General features: G+C 41.0%; 1 protein-coding gene across 3 annotated transcripts in view; it reads left to right on the top strand.

Moving 5' to 3' along the window:
- Positions 1-24,206, top strand: part of CYFIP1 (cytoplasmic FMR1 interacting protein 1) — a 132,670-nt gene that overhangs the window by 49,454 nt on the left and 59,010 nt on the right. For all 3 annotated transcript variants that reach the window (XR_006203420.1, XM_042941287.1, XM_042941289.1), the window contains exons 6-13: positions 726-907; positions 4,047-4,143; positions 4,255-4,383; positions 5,641-5,745; positions 8,104-8,195; positions 11,318-11,435; positions 16,120-16,242; positions 17,316-17,441. Coding sequence is in view for 2 of the 3 variants with exons in the window: in XM_042941287.1 (XP_042797221.1) it covers positions 726-907; positions 4,047-4,143; positions 4,255-4,383; positions 5,641-5,745; positions 8,104-8,195; positions 11,318-11,435; positions 16,120-16,242; positions 17,316-17,441 (972 nt within the window). In the remaining variant the exon portion in view is untranslated. The remainder of the gene's footprint in view (positions 1-725; positions 908-4,046; positions 4,144-4,254; positions 4,384-5,640; positions 5,746-8,103; positions 8,196-11,317; positions 11,436-16,119; positions 16,243-17,315; positions 17,442-24,206) is intronic.

The following is a 24,206-nucleotide window of genomic DNA, read 5'->3' as shown; positions in this document are numbered from 1 at the left end:
ACAGCTTTATTGGCCCTTCTAGAAAAAATACGTCTTTTGTGTTTCACTTCTCTTATTTCTTTAAGAGTGAATATTTCCTTCATGAAGACTGCTTTCTGTCAGTTCCAGATATGTTTGTCTTTCTGTCAGTTTGTACTTTTGATTCATCTGGTTTTTCAGATGTTTTTCTCTCAGCCTCTGCTGACTGTCCACTTAGTGGTCCTTGGCCTGCCTTGGCTCCTTTGGCCCATCGGTTGGGTGGAGTAGCCACAGGGAGGGGACTTGCTGGCTTTTTAAGGATATACTTTGGAAATGTATGAAGGTTTTTATTATAGATTCCTTCAGCAAAAGGAGAAGATAGAACTTATTAGGAGATGAATTTTTGTTTTATCTTAAAGGTTATTAAGAGGAATAATTTCCCTGCCCCCATCTTCACCTCTGAAAGTGAAAACATCTGTTTGTAGACCTTCTATTGGAGCATTTCCTCAGTAACTTTGCTTGAATAATCAACAAAATTCTTTTATTTTAGGGATATAGTTGGTAAAGTGGAAAATTAATGGTGATTATCACAGAGCAAAGGCATGTGGAAATTACTTTATAGAAACAAGTCTCATTACCTGAGCTGTAAATGTCCACTCATTTGGGTGGGTATTTCATCAAAGAGTAACAGTGACTGTGCTTGAAGGTGGGCATGGAGTTGGCCCATCAGTGACAGCAGGTTTTTTGCCCTCCCTTCCTTTTTTCAGAGAAATGCCATTGAGCGTTTCTGTGGGGAGGTGAGGCGCCTGTGCCACGCGGAGAGAAGGAAGGATTTTGTGTCTGAAGCCTATTTGATCACGCTGGGAAAGTTCATCAACATGTTTGCTGTGCTGGATGAGTTAAAGAACATGAAGTGCAGTGTGAAGAATGACCACTCAGCATATAAGAGGTGAGCTTTGACCTTGTGCCCTAGGACCTTGCAGAGAGTGCTCAGGCAGGCAGAGTGGTTCTTGATATAGCCGCATGCTCTGCACCTAGTAGGTGCACATCCCATATGTGCTGAAATAACCACAACTGTTTGGTAGTGGTTGTTTGGCAGGCTCAGGACTATTTGAATACACACTCCTACGTATAAGATGCAGGGGTAGCTGGCAGATTATGTGTGTGGCGATGTATTGAGTGAGATGTCTTCTCATAGAGTATGTGTACATTGTGGTTTTATAAGCTAGAGCGGAATATGGACACCCTGGTCATCCTCAAATGTTCGTTGAGGACCTCTGGGGGCTCAGCACATGTGAGAAGACAGATGTGCACAAGACCAATCCCTGTTACAGAGGGTTAGGGTCACCGTAAGGCTTTTGGCTCCATAAGCATCTTGATGAACAGCACCTCACTTCCTGGTTGTACATTTTGGGAAGGTACACACCATCACAGCAGTGGGCAGAGCTGGCCTGTGGACTGTCTTGGGGTCACACTGAGCTTCCAGGTCCCCAAAACCAGCTCTCCTCCAGGGAGAATGTGGAGAACTTCTGGAGAAGAGAATTGGAAAAGGTGGGTGTGCCATGGAATACTGTGAGGGAGCAGTTGATGGCAGGAAGAGGAAGAAGGGTGGTTGGTTAGAACAAAGCGAGCTGTCTTCTAATAAACTTTCTTTAGAAAGTCTGTGCTTGGTACTGTTGAAGGCATGGTTGGCTGGAATGAGATGCTGACTACTGTTTCTTCTGCTAGACAAAGAATCTTTGCTGTGAAATTAAATTTGATGAGATTTTACTTTGCATTGGAATAGGCTTTAGTTGTGTTGTATCTGAAATCACACAACCGTTGTCGGGTCTTTAAAATAAAATCAACATGGGATATAGTGCTAAACAGATCTAAGGTTGAGGCAGCAGTAGGAGTTAAGCTGGATCACCTAGGGTTTTAAGCTTGGTCCATGTGAAGTTAAGTGTAGGCATTCATCACCTAGAATTAGCTCTATACAGAAGCCTGGATCTCCAGAACTAGAGAATCCTTGGAGTTGACCTATTAACCTTGCTTGAATAGGAAAGTCTGGAGTTGACCTTGTTTGATGTGCTTGCAGGCAGTCTGCACCCCCTCTAGGAGCCACCCAAGCTCTCCTGAGCACAGAGTGGGCCTGGGGCACCCCCCAGCTTCCATTGGCTTCTTCCTGTGACCTCTGTTTGGGATCCCCTATCATCTTCCCAGATAGTAACCCCCATTTCTCCCCAGCCCTCACACACTTACACTCACACTTTTTATTTGCACCTGGAAATAGCTAACAGTACAAATGCTTCTGAGTATAAATGCCAGGATAACCTATATGGTGAGGCTTGAGGAAAATAGAAAACAGCATCTTTGATTTTAAGTTTATTTATTTTGAGAGAGTGAGACAGCATGTGCCTGTGTGTGTGCAGGAGAGGGGGCATCTCTCAGCACATAGCCCGATTGGGGACTCAGTCTCATGAACTGTGAAATCATGACCTGAGCCAAAATCAAGAGTCGAACTCTTAATCGACTAAGCCACCCAGGTGCTCCAAAAAAGTGCTGTCATATCAGGGTTCATATTAGGTTTAACTATATAATTTATTTATTTATTTTTTATTTTTTAATGTTTATTTTTGACAGAGAGAGAGAGAGAGAGAGAGAGAGAGAGACAGAGCATGAGCGGGGGAGGGGCAGAGAGAGAGAGGGAGACACAGAATCGGAAACAGGCTCCAGGCTCTGAGCTGTCAGCACAGAGCCCGACGCGGGGCTCGAACTCACAGAGTGCAAGATCATGACCTGAACCGAAGTCAGACGCTCAACCAACTGAGCCACCCAGGTGCCCCTAACTATATAATTTTTTAAAACCCAGAGAAATAATAGTGGTTTAAACAAGATTGCAGATTATCTCTCATTTCTCTCTCATCTGAAAAGTCCCAAAGTAGGTGATCTGCAACTGATGAGGGGATTCCACAGTCCTCATACCAGGGCTTCTGCTGTCCTGCTGCTCTGCCATCTTCATGTGTTGTCTCACGGTCCAAGATGGTTGCTTGAGCTCCAGCTATCATGTCTGCATTCCAGTCAACAGGGAGACAGTAGAATAGAAGGGATCATACTGTTTCTTATCCATATACTTCCAAGTACTTTGCAGTGCTTTTCATTATATCTCATTGCTCAACCATTGGTCATGTGAAGATGAAGCACATTGCTGTAACATGGAAATTCAGGATTTATTCCTAAGGAGGTATGGAGGAAATGACTGTTGGGATAGGTTATTAGCCTTTACCATAGGAATTTTTTTCAGTAAAACCCCAAAGTTTTTAGGTTGCACAGACATGTCCTTAGGTGGCCAGTTTACGCTAAACTTTTTGGGGGACAGCCCTAGATGTGCAGAATGCTCACATTCGCTGCTTTATGCTGCTTTGCAAGACTCAGAGACTCAGTGTGTGCCTTCCAGTCTTATTGGACCTAAGTGTACAGGCAATTCTGTGTATGCTGTTTCCTCTCTCCTCACATTTTCTCTGTGGGTAGGTCAGGTGGACAGTTGTTTGTTATAGATGTGATAAGTGAGGTTCAGGAGAGTTCAGGAGGGTCAGTCCAAGATTGAGCAGTGTTTTGGTGGTGAAACCAGGATTCTGTCTCTGACCTTTGGCACCAGAACTGTGTGTGGTCCCTGACTTGTGGGAGACATGGTGGCCTGGAGGATTCTTGGTGGAGAACATGGACAGTGCCGGCCATCTTCATTACCATACTCTGGGAGTCACAGAGGGGGAGGCAGTCTTTCTCAGACTTAGGAACAGGTAGCCCAAGGGAGAGGCCAGTGTGCAGGAAACCCCCAGGAAGGCCTGTGGTTGGTGCTGCCATGTCTCTGAAGAAGTCCATTAGGTGTTGGACAGTGAGGTCGTGAGCTGTCCAGGTTGGCAGAAGAGTGACCTGGAGTCCAGGGTAGAGAAGTTTGAGGAGGCTGAAATTATAACTCGCTTCTAAGACCTACATTATCACAGATAACTGTAGCCAGATAAAGTAATGCTGATTTTCTATGCTTTTTTTTTTTTTATCATTAAGTCCGTTGGTTATATGACTTTTTTTTTTTTTTTTTGCTTTCAAAGGGCTGCTCAGTTTTTACGTAAAATGGCGGACCCACAGTCCATCCAGGAATCACAGAATCTGTCCATGTTCCTGGCTAACCACAATAAGATCACCCAAGTAAGGCTTCCCCCACCCTCCCCACTTTAGCTGATGGCGTGCACTGCTGGGGTCTGAGGGCCAGGGAGCTAGGAGCAGTCAATGGCATGGATTTCCCACTTTGTGTTTCAGTCTTTACAGCAGCAGCTTGAAGTGATTTCTGGCTACGAAGAGCTCCTTGCTGATATTGTGAATCTGTGTGTGGATTACTACGAGAATAGGATGTACCTGACACCCAGTGAGAAACACATGCTTCTCAAAGTACGTGTATGGGCATGGCTGCTCACATAACTGTGCAGAGAGACAGCCTTGCTCTCAAGAAGAGGCTGTGCTTTGACTGTGATGCTCTTGCCAACCTTATCTTATTCTCACGCTTGCCATGTGTGTGTGTGTGTGTGTGTGTGTGTGTACACGTACGTGTGTTTGTGTACACAGCACCCTCCACCCTGCTCACAGCCTGCACTATAGGCTCTCCAGACATATTCCTTTGAATGTGTCCCAGGCTTGATCCTATTGTCAGGTATATGACATGCCTACCCCTGGAGAACGTGCTCATGACTAAGGAGTCCTGGTCAAGGGCTTCTGTCAGCATTAGCTTCTTGTAGCAAAGTTATCATCAGATTCTACTTGTTAAGGATGTGATTCCTAAGAATTAACACTACTGTGTCTCCATGATTGTAGTAGACTTTTCTTGGTCAAGAGCATGGCCTTTCACCATACTTTTCTTTATTACTCAGTTTTAAATTGGGGAGTGTTTTCAGTGACATTTCTTACTGGGATGAGGAGAAGTCAGTTCTGCCATTGCATTTGCTCTGCTTTCCACCTTTGGGAAGGATGGCCCTGAAGAACACTGTGCTGAGTGTCCTGTCAGCACAAACCCTTCCCTATAAGAGTGGGCCCAGCCCCAAGATCTCTTCCCCACAGGAGAGCATGGGCGAGTTGGTGCCCTCTCTAGTGGAGCACTTTATGACAGTGGAAATATTCTATTTGTGCCATCTGGGGTGGGAGTCCCTGGCCATGGATACTTATGGAAATACATACTTAGTATTTCATTGGGCTTAATGAGAGGTGGGTGTTTGTGCCTGGAGAGGACAGTAAAATACTCACAAGAAATGACACAGATAAAAGAAGAGCTTCTTATGAAGGGATAGCTATTTATGAGGAGCTTTTAAAAGTGCTTTTTGAACTTTTTGTTTAATGTTTATTTATTTTTGAGAGAGAGACAGAGCATGAGCAGGGGAGGGGCAGAGAGAAAGGGAGTTACAGAATCTGAAGCAGGCTCGAGGCTCTGAGCTGTCAGCACAGAGCCCGACGTGGGGCTCAAACCCATGAAACCTCGAGATCATGACCTGAGCCAAAGTTCGATGCCAACCGACTAAGCCACCCAGGTACCCCTAAAAGTGTTTTTTGAAAGAAGAATGAACTCCCACTTCAAATATATGAACTGTAGCATTAGAAGTTTTTATGAGTAATTAAACTTTTAGGTCTGAGTTTTATGTGCCATTTTGTGATTTTTAGGTCATGGGATTTGGTCTATACTTGATGGATGGGAGTGTCAGCAACATCTATAAACTTGATGCCAAGAAAAGAATAAACTTATCCAAAATTGATAAGTACTTCAAGGTGAGTTACATTTTTTTAGATAAGCCTTTCTTATCAAGTGTATACACTTAATTTTAGGAGTTAAACCTCTGTGCCCCATATTTGGAAACATGGGTGTGGGCAGTGGGGCGGGGGGAAATCACTGGCTCCCATCTGCAAAGGCAGCAGTTTTGTCTGGGTTTGAACCTTGTATAAAGGGCATCATGCCGGGTGTACTCTTTTGTATCTAGCTGCTTTCACTTACTTACTAGATTCATCTCTGTGAGATCCTGAAGCTGTAGTCCTTAGGTTTTCATTGTGGTATCACAGCCCATTTTATTATTATACCTCAACTTATTTATCCATTCTGCTGTGATGGACATGAGTTTTGGCTGGTACGAACAGTGCTCCTTTGATTTAGTGCACATCTGCGCATGTTTGTGTTTGCTCAGGGCTAGGATTGGGGGCCACAGGCATATACATTTTCAGTGTTAGATGTAGGCTAACAACTTCCCACATGGCTATGCTGATTTGCATTCCCATCAGCTATGAGTGAGCCTTCCTGTTGCTCCACATCCTTTGCCAACACTTGACACTCACTTTTTTGAGGAAGTGCATCCTAAAGGGTGTACATCATTGTGATATTTTTGGCTGGCATTTCCTTGTGGTTTAGTTCATATTTCTCTGATAACTTCACACTCTTCATCTTTTGTGTGTTCTCTTGTGAAGTGTCACTTCAAGTTTCTTGCTCCCTACCCCGCTCCCCCACCCCCCCTTGATTTATAGTTCTTTATATATTCTGGGTACATGTTCTTTGTTGAATACATGTGTTATAAAATACATGCATTCTGTGCTTCTGGCTCTCCTTTTCACTTTCTTAAAGGTGTCATTTGGTGGACAGCAGTTTTTAATTTTAATGTAGTCTAATGTATCAATCTTTAATATCTACTTTAAGAAATCTTTGTAGGGGTGCCTGGGTGGCTCAGTTGATTAAGCTTCTGACTCTTGGTTTTGGCTCAGGTCATAGTCTCACAGCTCATGGGATCGGGCCCCATGTCAAGTTCTGCACTGACAGTGTGGAGCCTGCTTCGGACTCCCTCTCTCTCCCTCTCTCTCCCTCTCTCTCTCCCTCTCCCTCTCTCTCTCTCCGCCCCCCCCCACTTGCTTTCTCACTCTCTGTCTCTCTAAATAAACAAACATAAAAAAAAAAGAAATCTTTATATAGAGCAGGCTTATGAGAATTTTCTTCTTGTTACCTTCTAGAAATAGCACTATTTCTTTTTCCGTCTAGATCTATAATCCTCCTCGATCTGGCCTCTGTGTATGGTGTGAAGAAGGGTGTTGACATTTTTTTATTTTTTTTTTCCCCTTATGGGTATCCAGTTGATTCCATCCATTTATTGTAAAGGTCATCTTTTCCCCCATTGCTGTGCATTGTTGCCTGGGTCATAAAGCAGGTGTCTATATATATGTGATACTGTCTTAGGTTTCCTGTCCTCCTCCACTGCTCTCCATGCTCCAGGGCAACACTGTCTTAGTTGCTATAGCTTTCCGTAGAACAGATCTGGTTATCAAGAAGACTTCAAGTTACATTCTTCAAGATTATCTTGGATATTGTCCCTTTACCTTTCAAAATAAATTTTAGAATTGGCTTGTTGATTTCCATATACACAAACACATATATGCACTATCCATAAACCATTTTTCTTCTTGGAATATTGTTTTGTTTTGATATTTATTTATTTTTGAGAGAGCATGGGTACGGGAAAGGTAGAGAGAGAGAGGGAGACACAGAATCTCAAGCAGGCTCCAGGCTCTGAGCTGTCAGCACGGAGCCCGAAGCAGAGCTTGAACTCACGGACCACGAGATCATGACCTGAGCCAAAGTCCGGTGCTCAACTGACTGAGCCACCCAGGCGCCCTCTTCTTGGAATATTGTTTGGGATTCCATTGAATTTATAGATCAGTTTAGGGAGTAAAAAGTACCAAGTCTTCCAAAACGTTAACTTGATATATTTCTCCAGTTACTTAGAACTTTAAAACTTTCTCTAGAATTTTTAGTAGTATTTTTGTTTAGAGGTCTTGAACATATTTTGTTAGATTTATTCATATATATTTTAGTTTTTTTTGATGCTATTGCAAGTTGTTTCCCTTTAGATTTTAATTTTCTGTTTGTTACTAATATATAGAAATGCAAATTGATATTTTTTTATGAGCATGGATCTAGCAACAAGGTAGGTTAATTGTAATATTTGAATTAGTTTTATGAATATTTGTTCTTAAATTGTATTTTGTGCAGAGATAGTATTCAGCCCATAGTAATTACTACCATTATTCATTGATTGTATTTGGTGAGTAAACATACATAATGACCTTATTTTTTTTGTTCTTTGAATATAGCAGCTCCAGGTTGTTCCACTATTTGGGGACATGCAAATAGAACTGGCAAGATACGTCAAGACCAGTGCCCACTATGAGGAGAATAAATCTCGGTAGGAGGAGAGTGAGTTGTCCAGTTAGAACATTCTGCAGTGTTCTCATTGTGGTTTTATAACACTTATTTTTCTAGAGAGAACACCTTTGACAGTTTTAATCATCTGGAACCAAAACCAAAAACCCATCTGGTAGGCCCTGTCACTTGTGACTGCCTACTTTTAAATTTATTAAAACATGCAATTTATTTTCTTCGTTAGAGAAATTTAACCAAGAAATTTAACCAAGAAATTTATTTTCTTGGTTATTTTCTTGGTTAGAACATCTGTATTTCATTTTTTTTTTAAATATGTGAAATTTGTTGTCAAATTGGTTTCCATACAACACCCAGTGCTTATCCCAACAGGTGCCCTTCTCAATACCCATCACCCACCCTCCCCTCCCTCCCACCCCCCATCGAACATCTGTATTTCAAATGTTAGTAGTGGCTACTATGTTAGGACAGCTATAGAACTTTTCCATCATCAATCGCTTCTCAGCCTTTTGGTTAAGATCAAGTATAGAACTTTTCCATCATCACAGAGAGTTCTTTTGGATAGAACTCACGGAGAATGTCCAAGTGTAAACAAGTGGCACACTGGTAAATGCTTAACAACTAGCCCTGCTGGGCAGTGGGATGTTTGCATTTATATTACAGAGCTTATAAAACTATCACTGAAGAGCCAAATCCAGCCCAGGGCTGTTTTTGTAAGATCTCTGTTGCTGTGAATGGCCTTTACATTTTTTTTTTTAATGTTTATTTATTTTTGAGAGAGAGAGGGAGACAGGATCCGATGGGCTCTGCGCTGATAGCAGAGAGCTCGACAGGGACAGGGCTTGTTGAACTCACGACCTGAGATCATGACCTGAGCAGAAGTCTGAAGCTTAACTGACTGAGTCACTCTGGCCTTTACATTTTTAAAGGGTTGGTTTTTGTTTTTGTTTTTGTTTTTGTTTTTTTTTTAAAGAAGACAATGGCTGTGTGACAGTGTAGCCCACAAATTCTGAAGTATTTACTTTCTGACCTTGTACAGAGAGAGTTGGCCAGCCCCTGGCATAAAGAAAGGGTCTGTAGCTCACAATTACAGATGAGAAAAAAAAACACACCATACTCTTTTTTTTTTTTTGTAGATTCCACATAGCTGGTTGAGTCTTCACGGGATGCTTTGTTGACTCTTGCCAAACAGGTGTATCCATAGCCAACCTACAATTGCAAATAGCCATGATTTTGAAAAATCAGTTACATCTCAATCTGCTTATTCAGAGGTTGGCAATCTTTTTTTGTAAAGGCTGAATTATAAACACTTTAAGGCTTTGCAGGCCACATGTGGTATCTGGCATATATTCTTCTTTTCTGTTATTGTTGCTTTTTTTTTAATTTAAGAAATGTGAGTACCATTTTGTATGGCTCTAGGGCCGTATAAACACAGGTTGTGTTTGGTCTGTGCTGTAGTTTGTTGAGGTCTGTGCTAGCTTATTTCCCAATAAAATTTACCATTAAATTTGATATACCATCCAGTTAGGTGACTTCTCATTCTTCTCTAAGTTACGTTCATTAAACTGAAACCTCTTTCTGCTTCAGCACTAATTCAAGCTCTGATCTGGAGCATGTGCTGATTTACATGGTATAAATACTCCCGCCATGACTGACTTGAGGCTAACAACTTGTTTCAGCTCTAGTAGCATGCCATTACACAGTGCTTCTACCCTAACAGACACAGATGAGCTCTAGATGAGAGGTAATGGTAAAACCAGTAAGACAATCAGGAAACAATGAGTTTTGCATGCTTATTTCTATTTTTTTTTAATTTTTTTTAATGTTTTTATTTATTTTTGAGACAGAGAGAGACAGAGCATGAATGGGGGAGGGGCAGAGAGAGAGGGAGACACAGAATCCGAAGCAGACTCCAGGCTCCGAGCCATCAGCCCAGAGCCCGACGTGGGGCTAGAACTCACAGACCGCAAGATCGTGACCTGAGCTGAAGTCAGACGCTTAACCGACTGAGCCACCCAGGCGCCCCTTATTTCTATTTTTTTAATATGATTTATTATAAGTCAATAGCATATAATTGGTGTTAGTGGGCATTTAACAGCCACCTTGGGAGGTGCCTGAGCAAGTAGCGGTGAGCTTTGAGAGCCCAACCCACTAGCCCTGCACCGACATCTGGGTCTAGAAAGGGTGGCCAGAGTGTGTGATGTCAGCAGTCAGGTTCTGGGCTCTAGGGCCTTGCTTTAAGTGGACATGCTTTTTGGGGCCTGCAGGGGAGGCAGGTTTATTGAGAGTGGAGCCTGGTCTAGGGCCTGGGCCACATGTACTCATTGCAGACTCAGGGAGCCACCTTGGATGATGCCAACATAATCATTGCATCATCCTATGGTGGAATCAGAAAGTAAGAAAGGACTGCTGCTTGAGACAGTGTCCCCATTATTTTGAAAAGTGGTAATCTGAATTCCTTCCCTTCAAGCAAAGAGGACCAGCTTGTTAAAAACATGGCGAGAGTGTCTGTGCTGAGTGTGAGGGAGCAGTGGTTAGAGCCCTAGGGCCCATACTTTCTGCCTAAGAGCTCCAACAACTTTTAATTCTTAATAAACTTCTTTCCCATTAAATTGACTATTTGCTGCTAAAATGGTGTATTGTGCACATAAGTCAACTGTCTAACTTCCAAGTAATGTCAGTTTTCAACTCCCTATAAGGATAACTTTTGTTTCGGAGTCTTTGGCTGACTTGTTTTCTACTATAGCTTATGTTTTCACATGTGAGTAATAAAGAATTCTTAGTTCCCACCAAATCTGCAGTATGTGTCAAGGGTCCTTGCACGGTGATGCAGTATCCTAAATCCAGCAACACCTCTCAGCTTTTTGAAAGTAGTTGGCTGATTAAAGAGAAATTATGATTCCTTTTCCAAAACGCAGGTATCGGAAGATAGGACAGTGACCCTAACACAGGGAGATGGGGCTGGCTGGCTACTTCTTTGCTGAGAATTCATATTCTCTCCGAGCCTCTTTCTCCTTGGCAGCATGCAGGACCAGTAGGCCATCCTGTGTGCCTGCTGTGCATATGTCCCAGGCCACCCAGCATTATGATGTATAAGTCTTATGCAGGTACCCTTTCAGGTAATACACATTTTCCCTTCACTGCCAGATGGACATGCACATCATCCAGCAGCAGCCCGCAGTATAATATCTGTGAGCAGATGATCCAGATCCGGGAGGACCACATGCGCTTTATCTCAGAGTTGGCGCGCTACAGCAATAGTGAGGTAAGTGGATCTTCCATGCCTGCCTGTGCTGGTACCTAAGGCCACAGCTGTGCAGGAGCCTCTGGCTGAATAGGAGGACATATCCTGTGCACCCAGAGGAGGGCCTGTAGTTGGGGGTAGAAGGAAGCACTGTCTCACCTATAGGTCTTTTTAATTCCTTCCAGCTTTGCAGCTGGGTTTTCTGTGTCCTTATTTGGGCTGGTCACATTTTTCTCATCTGCCAAGCATAGCTCCAGGCCAGCCCTGCCTGTATGTGGGGTGGATAGGAGTGGAGAGGTCTGAGTCCAGAGGAGCAGTGGGAATGTCATTTTTCACATCTGAGCAGGCAGGGCAGCGAGGTCAGGGACAAGCAGTAGTCAGTGGTATGGGTGTTACACATAGTCTTTGAGGGACCTGGGGACTTGAGACCACATACACCGGTCTGGTTTTTGAGACTGTGGTACCTCAGGGTTCTCAGGAGGACCATTAACATTTGGAGGGAGTAACTCTGTGTTGACCCCACCTACTGCAGGGCAATGAGCTCCCCTGTTTCTCACCCAGCAAACACTAGCCATCATGTAACCAGAATGACTGGAAGATAGTCCAAATGGCTCAGAGCACATGCTTATTCCAAGCAGACCCCTGGTGGCCAACTCCCCAGAGAGAAGGTAGTATCTCACTCCTTCCCAGCCACCAGCACAACCCACAGGATAGAAATGGGGTGGGTGTTCAAGAAGGCTGTGCTGATAGAATTGTAAACCAAACTCTTGGAAAGCTCTCAGACAACATGTAGAGTTGATTTCTACCCTAAAAATAGGCGCATTTGACAGCATGTATGGTTCCTGTCTATTTTTCCTCTGATTTCTGATGTCATACCTTTATAATTACAGTAACAGTTTGAATAAGAAAAAAGAGATCTGTCTTTGAATGCTGCACAGTTGTTTTTTTTTAAATAAAGTTTATTTATTTAGAGAGTGAGAGAGAGAGCACAAGCAAAGGAGGAGCAGAGAGATGGAGAGACAGAATCGAAGCAGGCTTCACACCATCAGCACAGAGCCCAATGCAGGGCTTGAACCCACGAACTGTGAGATCATGACCTGAACCGAGATCAAGAGTTGGACACTTACCGAGTGCCACCGAGGCGCCCCTGCACAGTTTATTTTTAAACAGATTTATGGATATTTAATCCACATACCATACAATTCACCCATTTAGAGTGTACAATTCAAAAGTTTTTAGTTTATTCACTGAATTGTGTAACTACCATGATAGTCCATATTCGAACATTTATTACCCCCAAAGCAACTCCATACCCATGTGCTTCTGCTCTGTATATAGATCAGAGGTTCCAACCACCCTCTCCTTTGGGTTTCCATGTGACTTACAGAGATAAGGGCTCTTTTTAAACATGGCTATAGTACCATTATCATACCTTAAAAAAAAATCAAGTATTCCTTAATATTAAAATCATTGTTTAGTATCTTCTATCGACTCACAAATGGTTTATTTTTCCAAGTTTGTTTGCCTCAGTATCCAAATAAGTTTTGTACACCATAGTTGGTTGGTGTGTCTCTCACTCCCTGTGGTGTCATTTGCCATTGATATGGTTTGAAGTGTTGGGGTTCAGAGCCAACAGCCAGGAAAGAATTTTTGAAATGTCTTTGGTGCATAAAGGTGGTTTTATTAAAGCCCAGGGACAGGAACCATGGGCAGAAGAGCTGCACTAGGGTTGTGAGGAGTGACTAATTATATAAGATGTTTTGGGGTTTTTTTAAGTTTATTTTGAGAGATTGCACACGTATGTGTGTGTGTGAGCAGGGTAGGTGGAGAGAGAGAGAGAGAGAGAGAGAGAGAGAGAGAGAGGTTGTGTGCACATGCAAGCAGGGGAGGGGCAGAGAGAGAAAAAGAATCCCAAGCAGGCTCTATGCTGTCAGAGTAGAGCCTGGCGCAGGTCTTGATCTCATGAACCACGAAATCATGATCAGAAATGAAATCAGGAGTTGGACGTTTAACTGACTGAGCTACGCTGATCCTCCTACATAAGATTTTCTATCCTTTGGAGGACAGGGTAATGTTAAGGCTCCAGGAAACAGTCTGTAGGTTTCTGGAGATTACCTTTTTTCTTATAAATCATTGAGACAGTTGCAAACTCACGGAGACTCGTCCTACATGACTGTGATCTCTATCAGTTAACCCTTTGTTTTTCCCTTCCTTTGTTCTTGGGTAGCTAGGAGTGCCTGAAGAATGTCACACATATCCCACTGGGGTGTGAGCTTGTGCTTTGCCTTCAGCTTGCCTTTTGCTCCTTCATCATCATGTCCCCTGTGCTTCCACTGCGTTGGTTCTTAGATTCAGGGGCCTGATTAGACTCCTCTTTCATCTGGCCACCTGGCCCATAATTTGCTGTGCTGCAGTCTGCTAGAGTGCTGGCTGTCTCACCTGGGTTGTAGACAACCACTGTTCACTGCCAAATGTATGAATTCATTAGGGCTGCAACCTGATGGTACTCTATTCACTCCTTCTCAACTCCTCTAACAGTTGAGCCTTGCTCTGCATGTATGATTCCTTCAGGAGAGACAGGTCAGAGCTGGATGCCTTTACTATGCATATCACATTTTCAAATAACTGATTCTCTAGCATCATCTAAGGTAATAAACTTTTTTGAATACTCTTTTGAAGTAAATCTACTTCAGATTCTTTTTTTTTCCCTTTCATGCTGAAAATCCTGGTTCTTAATTTGACTACAGCATTTTTTGACTTGATGTCTTATCTTAGTATACACTTACCAGTCTTAAAATAGCAATACCAGCACTGCTAATAACAATATAGTTACTAGAAACAATATAATTGTATATTGTCATATGCAATGTTATAATATATTATAATGACAATATAATTACTAAAAAGTATTTTAAGATTTCTTTTGTAGTTAATTTTGTCCTTAGATTTTCTCCCTCTAGGATTAGAGAACAAATCATTTTCTTTCTTTCTTTCTTTCTTTCTTTCTTTCTTTCTTTCTTTCTTTCTTTCTTTCTTTTTCTTTCTTTCTCATTGTTTTTCAAAGTCACTTGAAGTGGTTTTTGTTGGTCTCAGCCTCCTGATAGTGATACCTGAGGGACTCACCTATCTTTGGCAGTCTCCATAGACATGTCCCCGAGCAGAGCCAATACTGTGGCTGCACAGGCCCTGTGGTTCTTACTACAACTGCAAGGTGTACCTCAGCAACAACCATCAGGGAACTTTGGGGGAAAAAGGCATATGTACTCAGTTCTGGAAGGCACATGGCATGCCTGGGGCCACAAAGTGAAGTGACAACGGAGTGTGGACCTCGAGCTCTGTCTTTATTAAAAGACCAGGGTGTAGGGTATCTAGGATTTCATTGGTTTACTCTTTATAGGCAAATTTCAAACATAAGAGCAGGAATGAGGGCAGTAAAGTGGGTCACTCGAGTGATGAGTTATGTAGGTCACCAGAGCTTTCTAGAAGGGGAACTTCATAGATTGGGCTACCTGGCTCTTTATCTACTTATGTAGCTGGTACTGTGTTTATTCTAGATGGATGTTTTTGAAATAGATGCCTCAGCAATCAAAAGCTTAATGCCAGGCACTTACACTATAATAAAAAAGCTCATTGTCAGATACCTGCACTACCTAGTTCCTCTGTGCAGTCATGCACCCAATTCAAGTACACACTTTAATTCATTGTTTCATTTTGCTTTTGAGTTTTAAGGATTGCTTTTGTCCCCTAATTTAATTTTATATCATAATTATATAAAATATTTATGTGGTTCCAAAGTCAGAGGTACAAAAGGAGGTATATTTCTCTCCACCCTGCACTTTCCTGTCTTTTAGGTTGCCATTCTTAAATTTTTTTTTTCTACATTTATTTATTTTTGAGAGACAGAGACAGAGCACAAGTGGGGGAGGGGCAGAGAGAGAATGAGACACAGAGTCAGAAGCAGGCTCCAGGCTTTGAGCTGTCAGCACAGAGCCCGATGCGGGGTTCGAATTTACAAACTGAGAGATCAGGACCTGAGCTGAAGTCCGATGCTTAACCGACTGAACCACCCAGGCGCCCCTAGGTAGCCACTCTTAAATACGAGTTTTCAGAGGCACCTGGGTGGCTCAGTCAGTTAAGCATTAGACTTCGGCTCAGGTCATGATCTCACAGTCCGTGGGCTTGAGCCCAGTTCCAGGCTCTGTGCTGACAGCCTGGAGCCTGCTTCAGATTCTATGCCTCCCTCTCTGTCTGCCCCTCCCCTGCTCACACTCTGTCTCTCTCTCTCTCTCTTTCAAAAGTAAAACATTAGAAAAAAATTTTTTTAACTCTTTTAAAAAAGTAGAAAAAATAAATTTAGGTTTTCAGTTTTTATATAAGCAAATACACAGGATGTGCATGTTTTCCTTTATTAGCTAAGTAGAAGCATAACTATGCACATGGTTCTCTTAACACCATGTCCTAGAGATCCCTCCAGCACAGTCTGCAGAGACATTCTCTTCTTTGAGAGCTGCAGAATGTCCATTATCAGGGCTCTACTGTTGCCAGCCTTTTGTCATGGTAAAGGCTCATATGCCTACATCATTTTGTAGTTTTGCAAATGCACCTTTAATGTAGATTCCCAGTGGGTCTGATAGGTCATGGGGTAAATGCATAAGTGACTTTTCTAGATGTAGGGCAACTTCTTGATGTTCCTGTGTTGCTCTAGGTTGTCACAGGGTCAGGCCGCCAGGAGACTCAGAAGACAGATACCGAGTACCGGAAACTCTTTGACCTGGCGCTTCAGGGCCTGCAGCTGCTGTCTCAGTGGAGTGCTCACGTGATGGAAGTGGTAGGCACTCTATGCTTGCTTCTATTTGGAAATGCAGAGATCTGAAAGAACATATACCCCTGGTTGGTTACAAGTGCTTTTCTTCCCAAGGCCATCAAGAAATTAACTAAATGATATTTTTTCTGCATTAACTTTAGTCTTTGGTTCGAGAATGAATTGGCTTTTTATTTCTAACCCTAGAAATAAAAATGTATATCAGTCTAAATGTTTCTAAGATGGCTCAGAATATGTTTTGTCTGTTTATAAAAAAAGTCTTATCTTTTAAAACATTTAGACAGAATTTGTACCATTATGATTTTTAATTCTCATGCAATTTATTATTTATTTATTTATTTACTTAGAGAGGGAAGGGAAGGGCAGAGAGAGGGGGAGAGAGTGAGAGAGAGAGAAAGAGAGAGAAAGAGGATCCCAAGCAGGTTCCATGCCCAGCATGGAGCCCAATGCAGGGCTCAATCTCACGAACTGTGAGATCATGACCTGAGCAATCAAGAGTCAGATGCTTAATTGTCTGAGCCACCCAGGTGCCCCTAATTCTCATTTTTTTAAAACGCTTTCTCTGTGGAGTTCCAGCCATTGGTTTCTTTTGTTTAGCATTACTAAAATAGTTTCTGATGTGATATGAAGATTTGGATACCTGTAAGTTTTGGAAGATTTTCCCTCCTCTTGTTTACTTTGATTAGATGAAAATTATTAAATCAGATGAGCACATGATCATTTGAAGAGCTGATTTTAAAAAGAAGTGGTGATGAAATGGCTAGTTTTAGATATTCAACACAAAATATCCTGGACATTTTACCTGATATATTTCTTAAACCTGAAGTCACATGGCTAGAATGTTATGGAGATGAACTCTGGTTTGTGTGTGTGTGTGTGTGTGTGTGTGTGCGTGCGTGTGTGTGTGTGTATGTGTGCATAGTGTATGTGTGAGCATGCATGCATGTGTGTGATTTTCAGATGCAGCTAATATTAAAAGACTAACCTTTGGTTACTTTGGTGATGGCCATGTCAGTCAGACCAGAAGGTAAGCATTTTACGTTCAGTGTGGATGTCTCCCCCTTTTCTGACCACACCAGTATTCATGGAAACTTGTGCACCCAACGGACAAGTACTCCAACAAGGACTGCCCAGACAATGCTGAGGAGTATGAGCGCGCCACCCGCTACAACTACACTAGTGAGGAGAAGTTCGCCCTGGTGGAGGTGAGGTTTGCTTTCTTTTCCTCCTTTGACTCTGGCCTCAGACTATCTTCCCATTCAAAGCAGAGGCAAAATCTTGAGTAAAATTCAATGAATAGTTTCATGTTGTTGCTTCTGTATAGGACAACCCTTTGTATCTGTTGTAGTTGTCAGCAGAACAATAAAATAGGATGTGGGTTTCTGGTCTCTGTATTGATAGCTCCCCGTGAAGATCAGGGGTTTGTTCACAAGTGTCTGGGAGTAGGACACATCTTGGGGGAGGGGGCAGAAGAAGAACAAAATGTGGACCCTGGTGGTCTGAGAGGACCCCCTGTGTTTCCAGCTGTTGTCACCAAGTTCTTTGCTCTCACATATGTTGGCTGTGTTCCCTCAGCTCTGTAGTGTCTTCATGAGCCTTTTGATGAACAGAAGTTCTTAATTTCAGTGCCATCGAGTTTCTTTTCTTTTGTAATTGGACTGTTTTTTGTCTTGTTTAAGAAAACTTTGCATACCCTAAGGTCATAAGATATTCTCCTCTACTGCCTTCTGGATGTTTTATTATTCTGACTTTCACATTTAGATCTGAAGTTCACCCCAAGTTAGTTTATTTTTAAGTTTATTTAAGTAATCTCTACACGCAACGTGGGGCTCAAACTCACAACCCCGAGATCAAGAGTCACATACATCCTCTTCTAACTGAGCCAGCCAGGCATCCCTCTCCTCCCCCCACACCCCAGGTTAGTTCTTAAAACACTTCTGCCCCCATTGCTCCATCTTGCCACCTTTGTTGTCAGTCAAGCGACCATTCATATATGGGTGTGATTCTGGTCACTTTTCTAATCCATTGTTTTAATTGGTCTATCCTTGTTCTAACACCACCTCCTTCTTAATTACTGTAAGTTGATTCTGTGTCAGGTAAAGCAAGCTTTTCTGTCTTCAAGAGTTCCTTGGTTATTCTTGCCCTTTGTATTTTCATACAAATTTTAGAATCATTTTTTCATATCTCACAGTGAAACCTGTTGGAATTTTTTGTGGATATATGAATAAACCTATAGATCATTTTAGGGAGAATTGATAAATTTAGAATATTGAGTCTTTTATGAACATGATATATCCCTCCATTTATTTAGATTCTCTTTTATAATCTGTAAAACTCTTCCACATCTTTTGTTAGCTTTATTTCTAGGTGTTTGATACGAGATGGTTTATTTTAAATTTTTTCTAAATGTTTGTCACTGCTATTTAACATGTAAATTATTTTTTGTATTTTTCTTTATATCTACTAACTTGTCTAAACTCATTTATTAATTGTAATAAGTTATCCATTAGATTTTCTACCTATATAATCATCTGAAAATGATGGCAGTTTTATTTATCCCAATTTTCCATTTTTATTTGTTTTTTAAATCACACTGGGTAGGATCCCTACTTGTTAAATAGGAGGCACTAGGCTTTGTCTCATTCCTCATCTCAAAGGGAAAGCTTTCAACATTTCACTGTATAATGTGTTTGCTATAGGTTTCTTAATGCCAACAATCATCAGTTTAAGGAACTTGTGCTCAATTCCTTATTTGCTAAGAGATTTTATTATGAGTTAATATTACTTCTATTAAACACTTGGCATCCACTGAGGTACTCCTGTGACTTTTCTCTTTCATTCCATTAATGTGTTAATGTTGTTAATTTATATTGATTGTGAGGGTCCCCCCCCCACTGGTTGGTTTGTCTTTTTGTTTTTTTGTTTTGTTTTGACCAGGTTTAAGGTAGCCTTGCATTCCTGGTATAAACTCAACTCAGTCATAATAGATTATCCTCTTTATATATTGTTAGATACAGTTTGCTAATATTTGGCTTAGGATTTTTATATCAAACTTGATGAGTGAAACTGTCTTTTACTATCCCTTTTAAAATAAACTTTTTATTTTAAAATATTTTTAGAGTTACAGAAAAATTGCAAAGATTATACAGTAAGTTCCTGTATACCCCACACCCATTTTTCACATTTTATATTAGTATTGTTATAATTAATAAACCCATATTGATACATTATTATTAACTAAAGTCCATATTTTATTCAGATTTCCTTAGTCTTTCCATAATGTCTTAATTCTGGTCTAAGATCCCACATTACATTCAGTTGTCATATCTCCTTAGGCTCCTCTGGGTTGTTTTTCAGACTGCCTTTGTTTTGAATGACCGGTCAGGTATTTTGTAGAATGTTTCTCCATTGGTATTATCTGATTAACCTGGGGTTATAGGTTTGGGGAAAGAGGATCACAGAGGTAAAGCACCATTTCAATCATATCACATCAAAGGTACATGTGGTCAACAAACTCATCACTGTTGGTGTTGACCTTGATCACCTGGCCAAGGAAGTATTATCAGGTTTCTCTGTTATGAAGTTACCTACACCTTCCCCTTATCCCTGTTCTCCCCTTTTTATAGTGTACTTTAGGGAAGGAAGTCTGTGCTCAGCCCACACCTGTGGAATGGGTAACATTACTTCTTTATAACCATCCATTCTAGTTTTCTGGATGCTGGCTTCATAAAACAATTCATTGAGGGCCCCCTTCTTTCTGTATTGTCTGTAGTGGTTTGTGTAAGGTTCATATTCTTCCTTAAATGTTTGCTAGCATTTATGTGATGGTTTTTGGTGATCAGTTTCTTTACCATGTACATTTTCTATTTCTTTTTATATCAGTTTTGGAAAGTTGTATTTTCAGGGATGGTAAGTTGTATTTTCAGGGAGTTCAAAGAATCTTTTAAATTTTTCTAATTTTTTTTGTAAAGATTTTTTAAAGTTATTTTTAACATTTATTCATTTTGAGAGGGGGTGGGGGACAGGATACTAGCAGGGGAGGGCAGAGAGAGGGGGAGTCACAGAAACCGAAGCAGGCTCCAGGCTCTGAGCTGTCAACATGGAGCCCGACATGGGGCTCGAACTCCTGAACTGTGAGATCATGACCTGAGCCGAAGTTGGCACTCAACTGACTGAGCTACCTAGTCGCCCCTAAAATTTTCTATGTGTCGTAAAGTTTTTCATAATAAATTCTCCTCTTATTTTGTTAACAAATTTTTTTCCTACATCATATGCAATTCATCTGTTTTGAAGTATAAACATTCAATGCTTTTTTTTAGATATTCACAGAGTTGTGCAATCACAATCAAATTTAGAACATTTCTGTTATGTCAGAAAGAAACTTTGTACCCATTAGCAGTCACCCAATTCTCCCCTCCCTTTTGCCCTAGGCAGCCAGTCTGCTTTGTGACTCTGTAGATTTGCTCATTCTGAACAGTTCATATAAATGAAATCGTACAATATGTGGCTGACTATGATTGACTTCTGTCACTTAACATAATGTGTTTAAGGTTCACACATGTATCAGTATTTCATTCTTTTCATTGCTGAATAATATCCCATTGTATGGATGTATCACATTTTATTTATTTATTAGCTGATGGATATTTTGGTTGTTTCTACTTTTTCGCTATTGCGATTAATGCTATTAGCTTTTGTGGACTAGCTTTTGTATGGACTCATGTTTTCATTCCTTTTGATACACCTAGGAGTAGAATTGATGGGTCATATGGTAACTCTGTGTTTAACATTTTGAGAAACTACCAGATGGTTTTCCCAAGTGGCACCACTATTGTATACTCCTCTAAATAGTGTATGAGGGTTCTACTTTCTTAGAATCCTTATTAACACTTGTTAATTGTCTGTCTTTTTGGTTCTGGCCACCCTACTGGATGAGAAGTATATCTCATTATCATTATGATTTTGATTTGCATTTTCCTAACAACTAATGATGCTGAGCATATTTTCATGTGCTTGTTGGCAATTTATAAATCTTCTTTGGAGAAATGTCTATTCAGATCCTTTGTCCATTTTTTAATTAAATTTTTATCTTCTTATTGAGTTTTTTATATATTTTAAAGAGTTCCTTATCAGACATGATTTTCATTTTCTTCCATTCTTTGGTTGTCTTTTGACTTTCTTAATGGGGTCTTGGGAAGCATAAAGTCTTTCATTTCAATTAGGTTCAGTTTACTTATTTTTTCTTTTGCTGCTTATGCTTTTGGTTTTATATTTATGAAACCATTTCCCAACCCAAGTCATGAAGATTTACTCCTATCTTTTCTTATAAGAATTTTATAGTCTTGCTTCTTACATTTAAATGTGTGATGCATTTTGAGTTAGTTTTTTAATATGGTGAGGTAGGGGCTGTGTTAGAGGTTCCCAAAATTGCCCTTGGGCTTGATTTGCTAGGACTCACAGGAGTGAGTAGCTGTTCTACTCAAAGTTATAATTTATTACAGTGAAAGTGATGAAGTTTTGGGGTGATGATGGGGGTTCGGAGCTGATGGCCAAGAATGCATTCTTCAAGATGTCTTTGGTGCAAAAAGGTGATTTTATTAAAGCACGGGGACAGGACCCCTGGGCAGAAAGAGGTGAACTGGGATTGTGACAGGTAACTGATTATATACCCTCAGGTTGGCAAGGGGGCAGGGACAGTGTAAGTCTCTAAGGAATTTTAGAAGCAAGGTTTCCAGGACCTTGAGGGGCTAGCTGCTGTTAGGAAAACACCATTTATTACTGTTTAGTAAAACCTCAGTCATGAGACCCTTCCGATATATATCAGGGGTCATGGCTTGGAGTCTGATTACCAGTGTTTATCTTGGGGAAGTTGAGATATAGGAAGTTTCCAAAGGAATTTTTATATGTTAGAGTAGACTTAAAGGTTTGGGGGGGGGGGGCTTGTGGTGGTCAGGATAATGTTAAGCCAAGATTCTCTTTTGCCCCTAGCAAAGTGTCATCATTGAGGCAGCTGAGCTCCTAGAAGGAGGTCACTCTGCCAGTTTCAAGGACTTGTCAATGGGCTATAGGCAGTAAGGGAATTTAATTTTTTATTTGCTTTTGTTTCCCGTATCACCATGGCAAGCACTTAAACCCCTTTCCTTTGTTCTTGGGTAGCCAGGAGTGTCTGAGGAATATTACACATATTCCACCTGGGTGGGTCCAGGGGCTGCTGTTAGCCTGTACTTTGCCTTCAGCTTGCCTTATGATCCTTCATCAAAACGACACAGATTTAAATCAGCAAAAGGCACCTGGGCATAGTCTAGGAGAAACCAGATGCAAACTTCTAGGTATCCCCTACTAGTGCAGTTGTGCAGGATGTACTTTATTTTCCCGGCAAAGATGAATGGCAGCATGAGAAAAATGTTGCCAGTTAGGGAACCTTACGCAAGATCTTAGTGTCCAGGTTTAATAAAAAACCTCAATAAAGGGGGTTAATAATGTCAATAATGTAGGTCAGTAGTGTAGGCATGCAGCATGCCTGCATGATTGACCTCAGCTGCTCAGACTCCAGACGCCAGTGCAAAAATAGGTGTTTACCATAAATTACATTGTTGGTATAAACTATCTAGTCACACTGGTACTGCAGTGGCCCAGAGCCTTAGGTAGCCACAAACACTCTTTTCAGAATATTCGGAGGCTCAGAGCTCAGTTCCTAGGAGTTGGCCAAGGAAGGGCCAGTCCTAAAAACAGGGCTTTCTTGGGAATATGCAGGGTTTGATTATCTCAGTCCTCAGAGTTTATCCTTTCCTGCGTAGGAGTGTTTTGCATGTGGATATCTAATTATCCCACTACTGTTGAAAAGGTAATGTTTCCCTGTTGAATTGTTTCCACACTCTTATTGAAAATCAGTTGACTGTAAATTGATAGAAATGTGTAAATTTCTGAACTTCTATTTCTATTCCATTGACGTGTATGTTTATCTTATGTTGATATAGTCACATAATCTGTTAATAGCTATAAACTGTGTGACAGTTGATAAGGTGTTTTGGGGTGATGGTAGGGTTCGGAGCTAATGGCCAAGAAAGAATTCTTGCATCATCCTTGATGCAAAAAGGGTAATTTTATTAAAGCACAGGACAGGACCCAGGGGCAGGAAGAGCTGTCCCAGACCCTGAGGATAGAATAGTTATATACTTGGGAGTTGGGGGGATGTAAAGTCTAGAGGAAGTTTCCAGTAGGATTTTCTTGTGCTAAAGAAGACTCATAAGATCCCGGAGGCCTAGCTCTTGTCAAGCTAAGGTTGTTTATTCCCTTTAGCAAAGCATGAACATTAAGACTGTAGGGAGTTCCTAGAGAAACGTTTTACTCTATATTTGTCAATGGCTGCAGGTTATAAGGAATTTTAATTTTATTTGCCATTTCCTTCTTGCCTTTGTGTCCCCCATCAGTAATCATCCCCTTTTCTTTCTTAATGCTGGTAATTGTGGCTTGTCTATTTTTCTTGATTAGTCTTGGCTGGACATTTGTCAATTCTATTATTTGTTTACTTATTTTTTTAAACAGCTTTATCTTCATTGATCACCTTCTGTGATATGCTTGTTTTCTGTTTTGTTAATTTTTACTTTTATTTACCTCTAGTTCTGGGGGGGGTTATTTTGCTATTCTTTTTGTAGATTTATGATGAATATTAGATTATTATTATTTTCACACATTTTTGTTTTCTAATGTATGCCTCTAAAGCTCAAAATTTTACTTTTTAGCATACTTTTCCCACATACCATAAATTTTTAATATGTAGTGTTTTCATTTTCATTCAAAGTGGTTTGAATTTTATTTCAGTTAAAAATTTTTTTTTAAATATTTTATTTATTTTTTGAGAGACAGAGAGAGATAGAGTGCGAGCAGGGGAGGGGCAGAGAGAGAAAGACGCACAGACTCCGAAGCAGTCTCTGGGCTCTGAGCCATCAGCACAGAGCCCTATGCAGGAG

Source organism: Panthera leo, chromosome B3, assembly GCF_018350215.1.
Source record: "Panthera leo isolate Ple1 chromosome B3, P.leo_Ple1_pat1.1, whole genome shotgun sequence".
NCBI classification, from domain to species: domain Eukaryota; kingdom Metazoa; phylum Chordata; class Mammalia; order Carnivora; family Felidae; genus Panthera; species Panthera leo.
The sequence above is the reverse complement of the archived record's forward strand: the minus strand, read 5'-3'. Positions and strand labels throughout refer to the sequence as shown.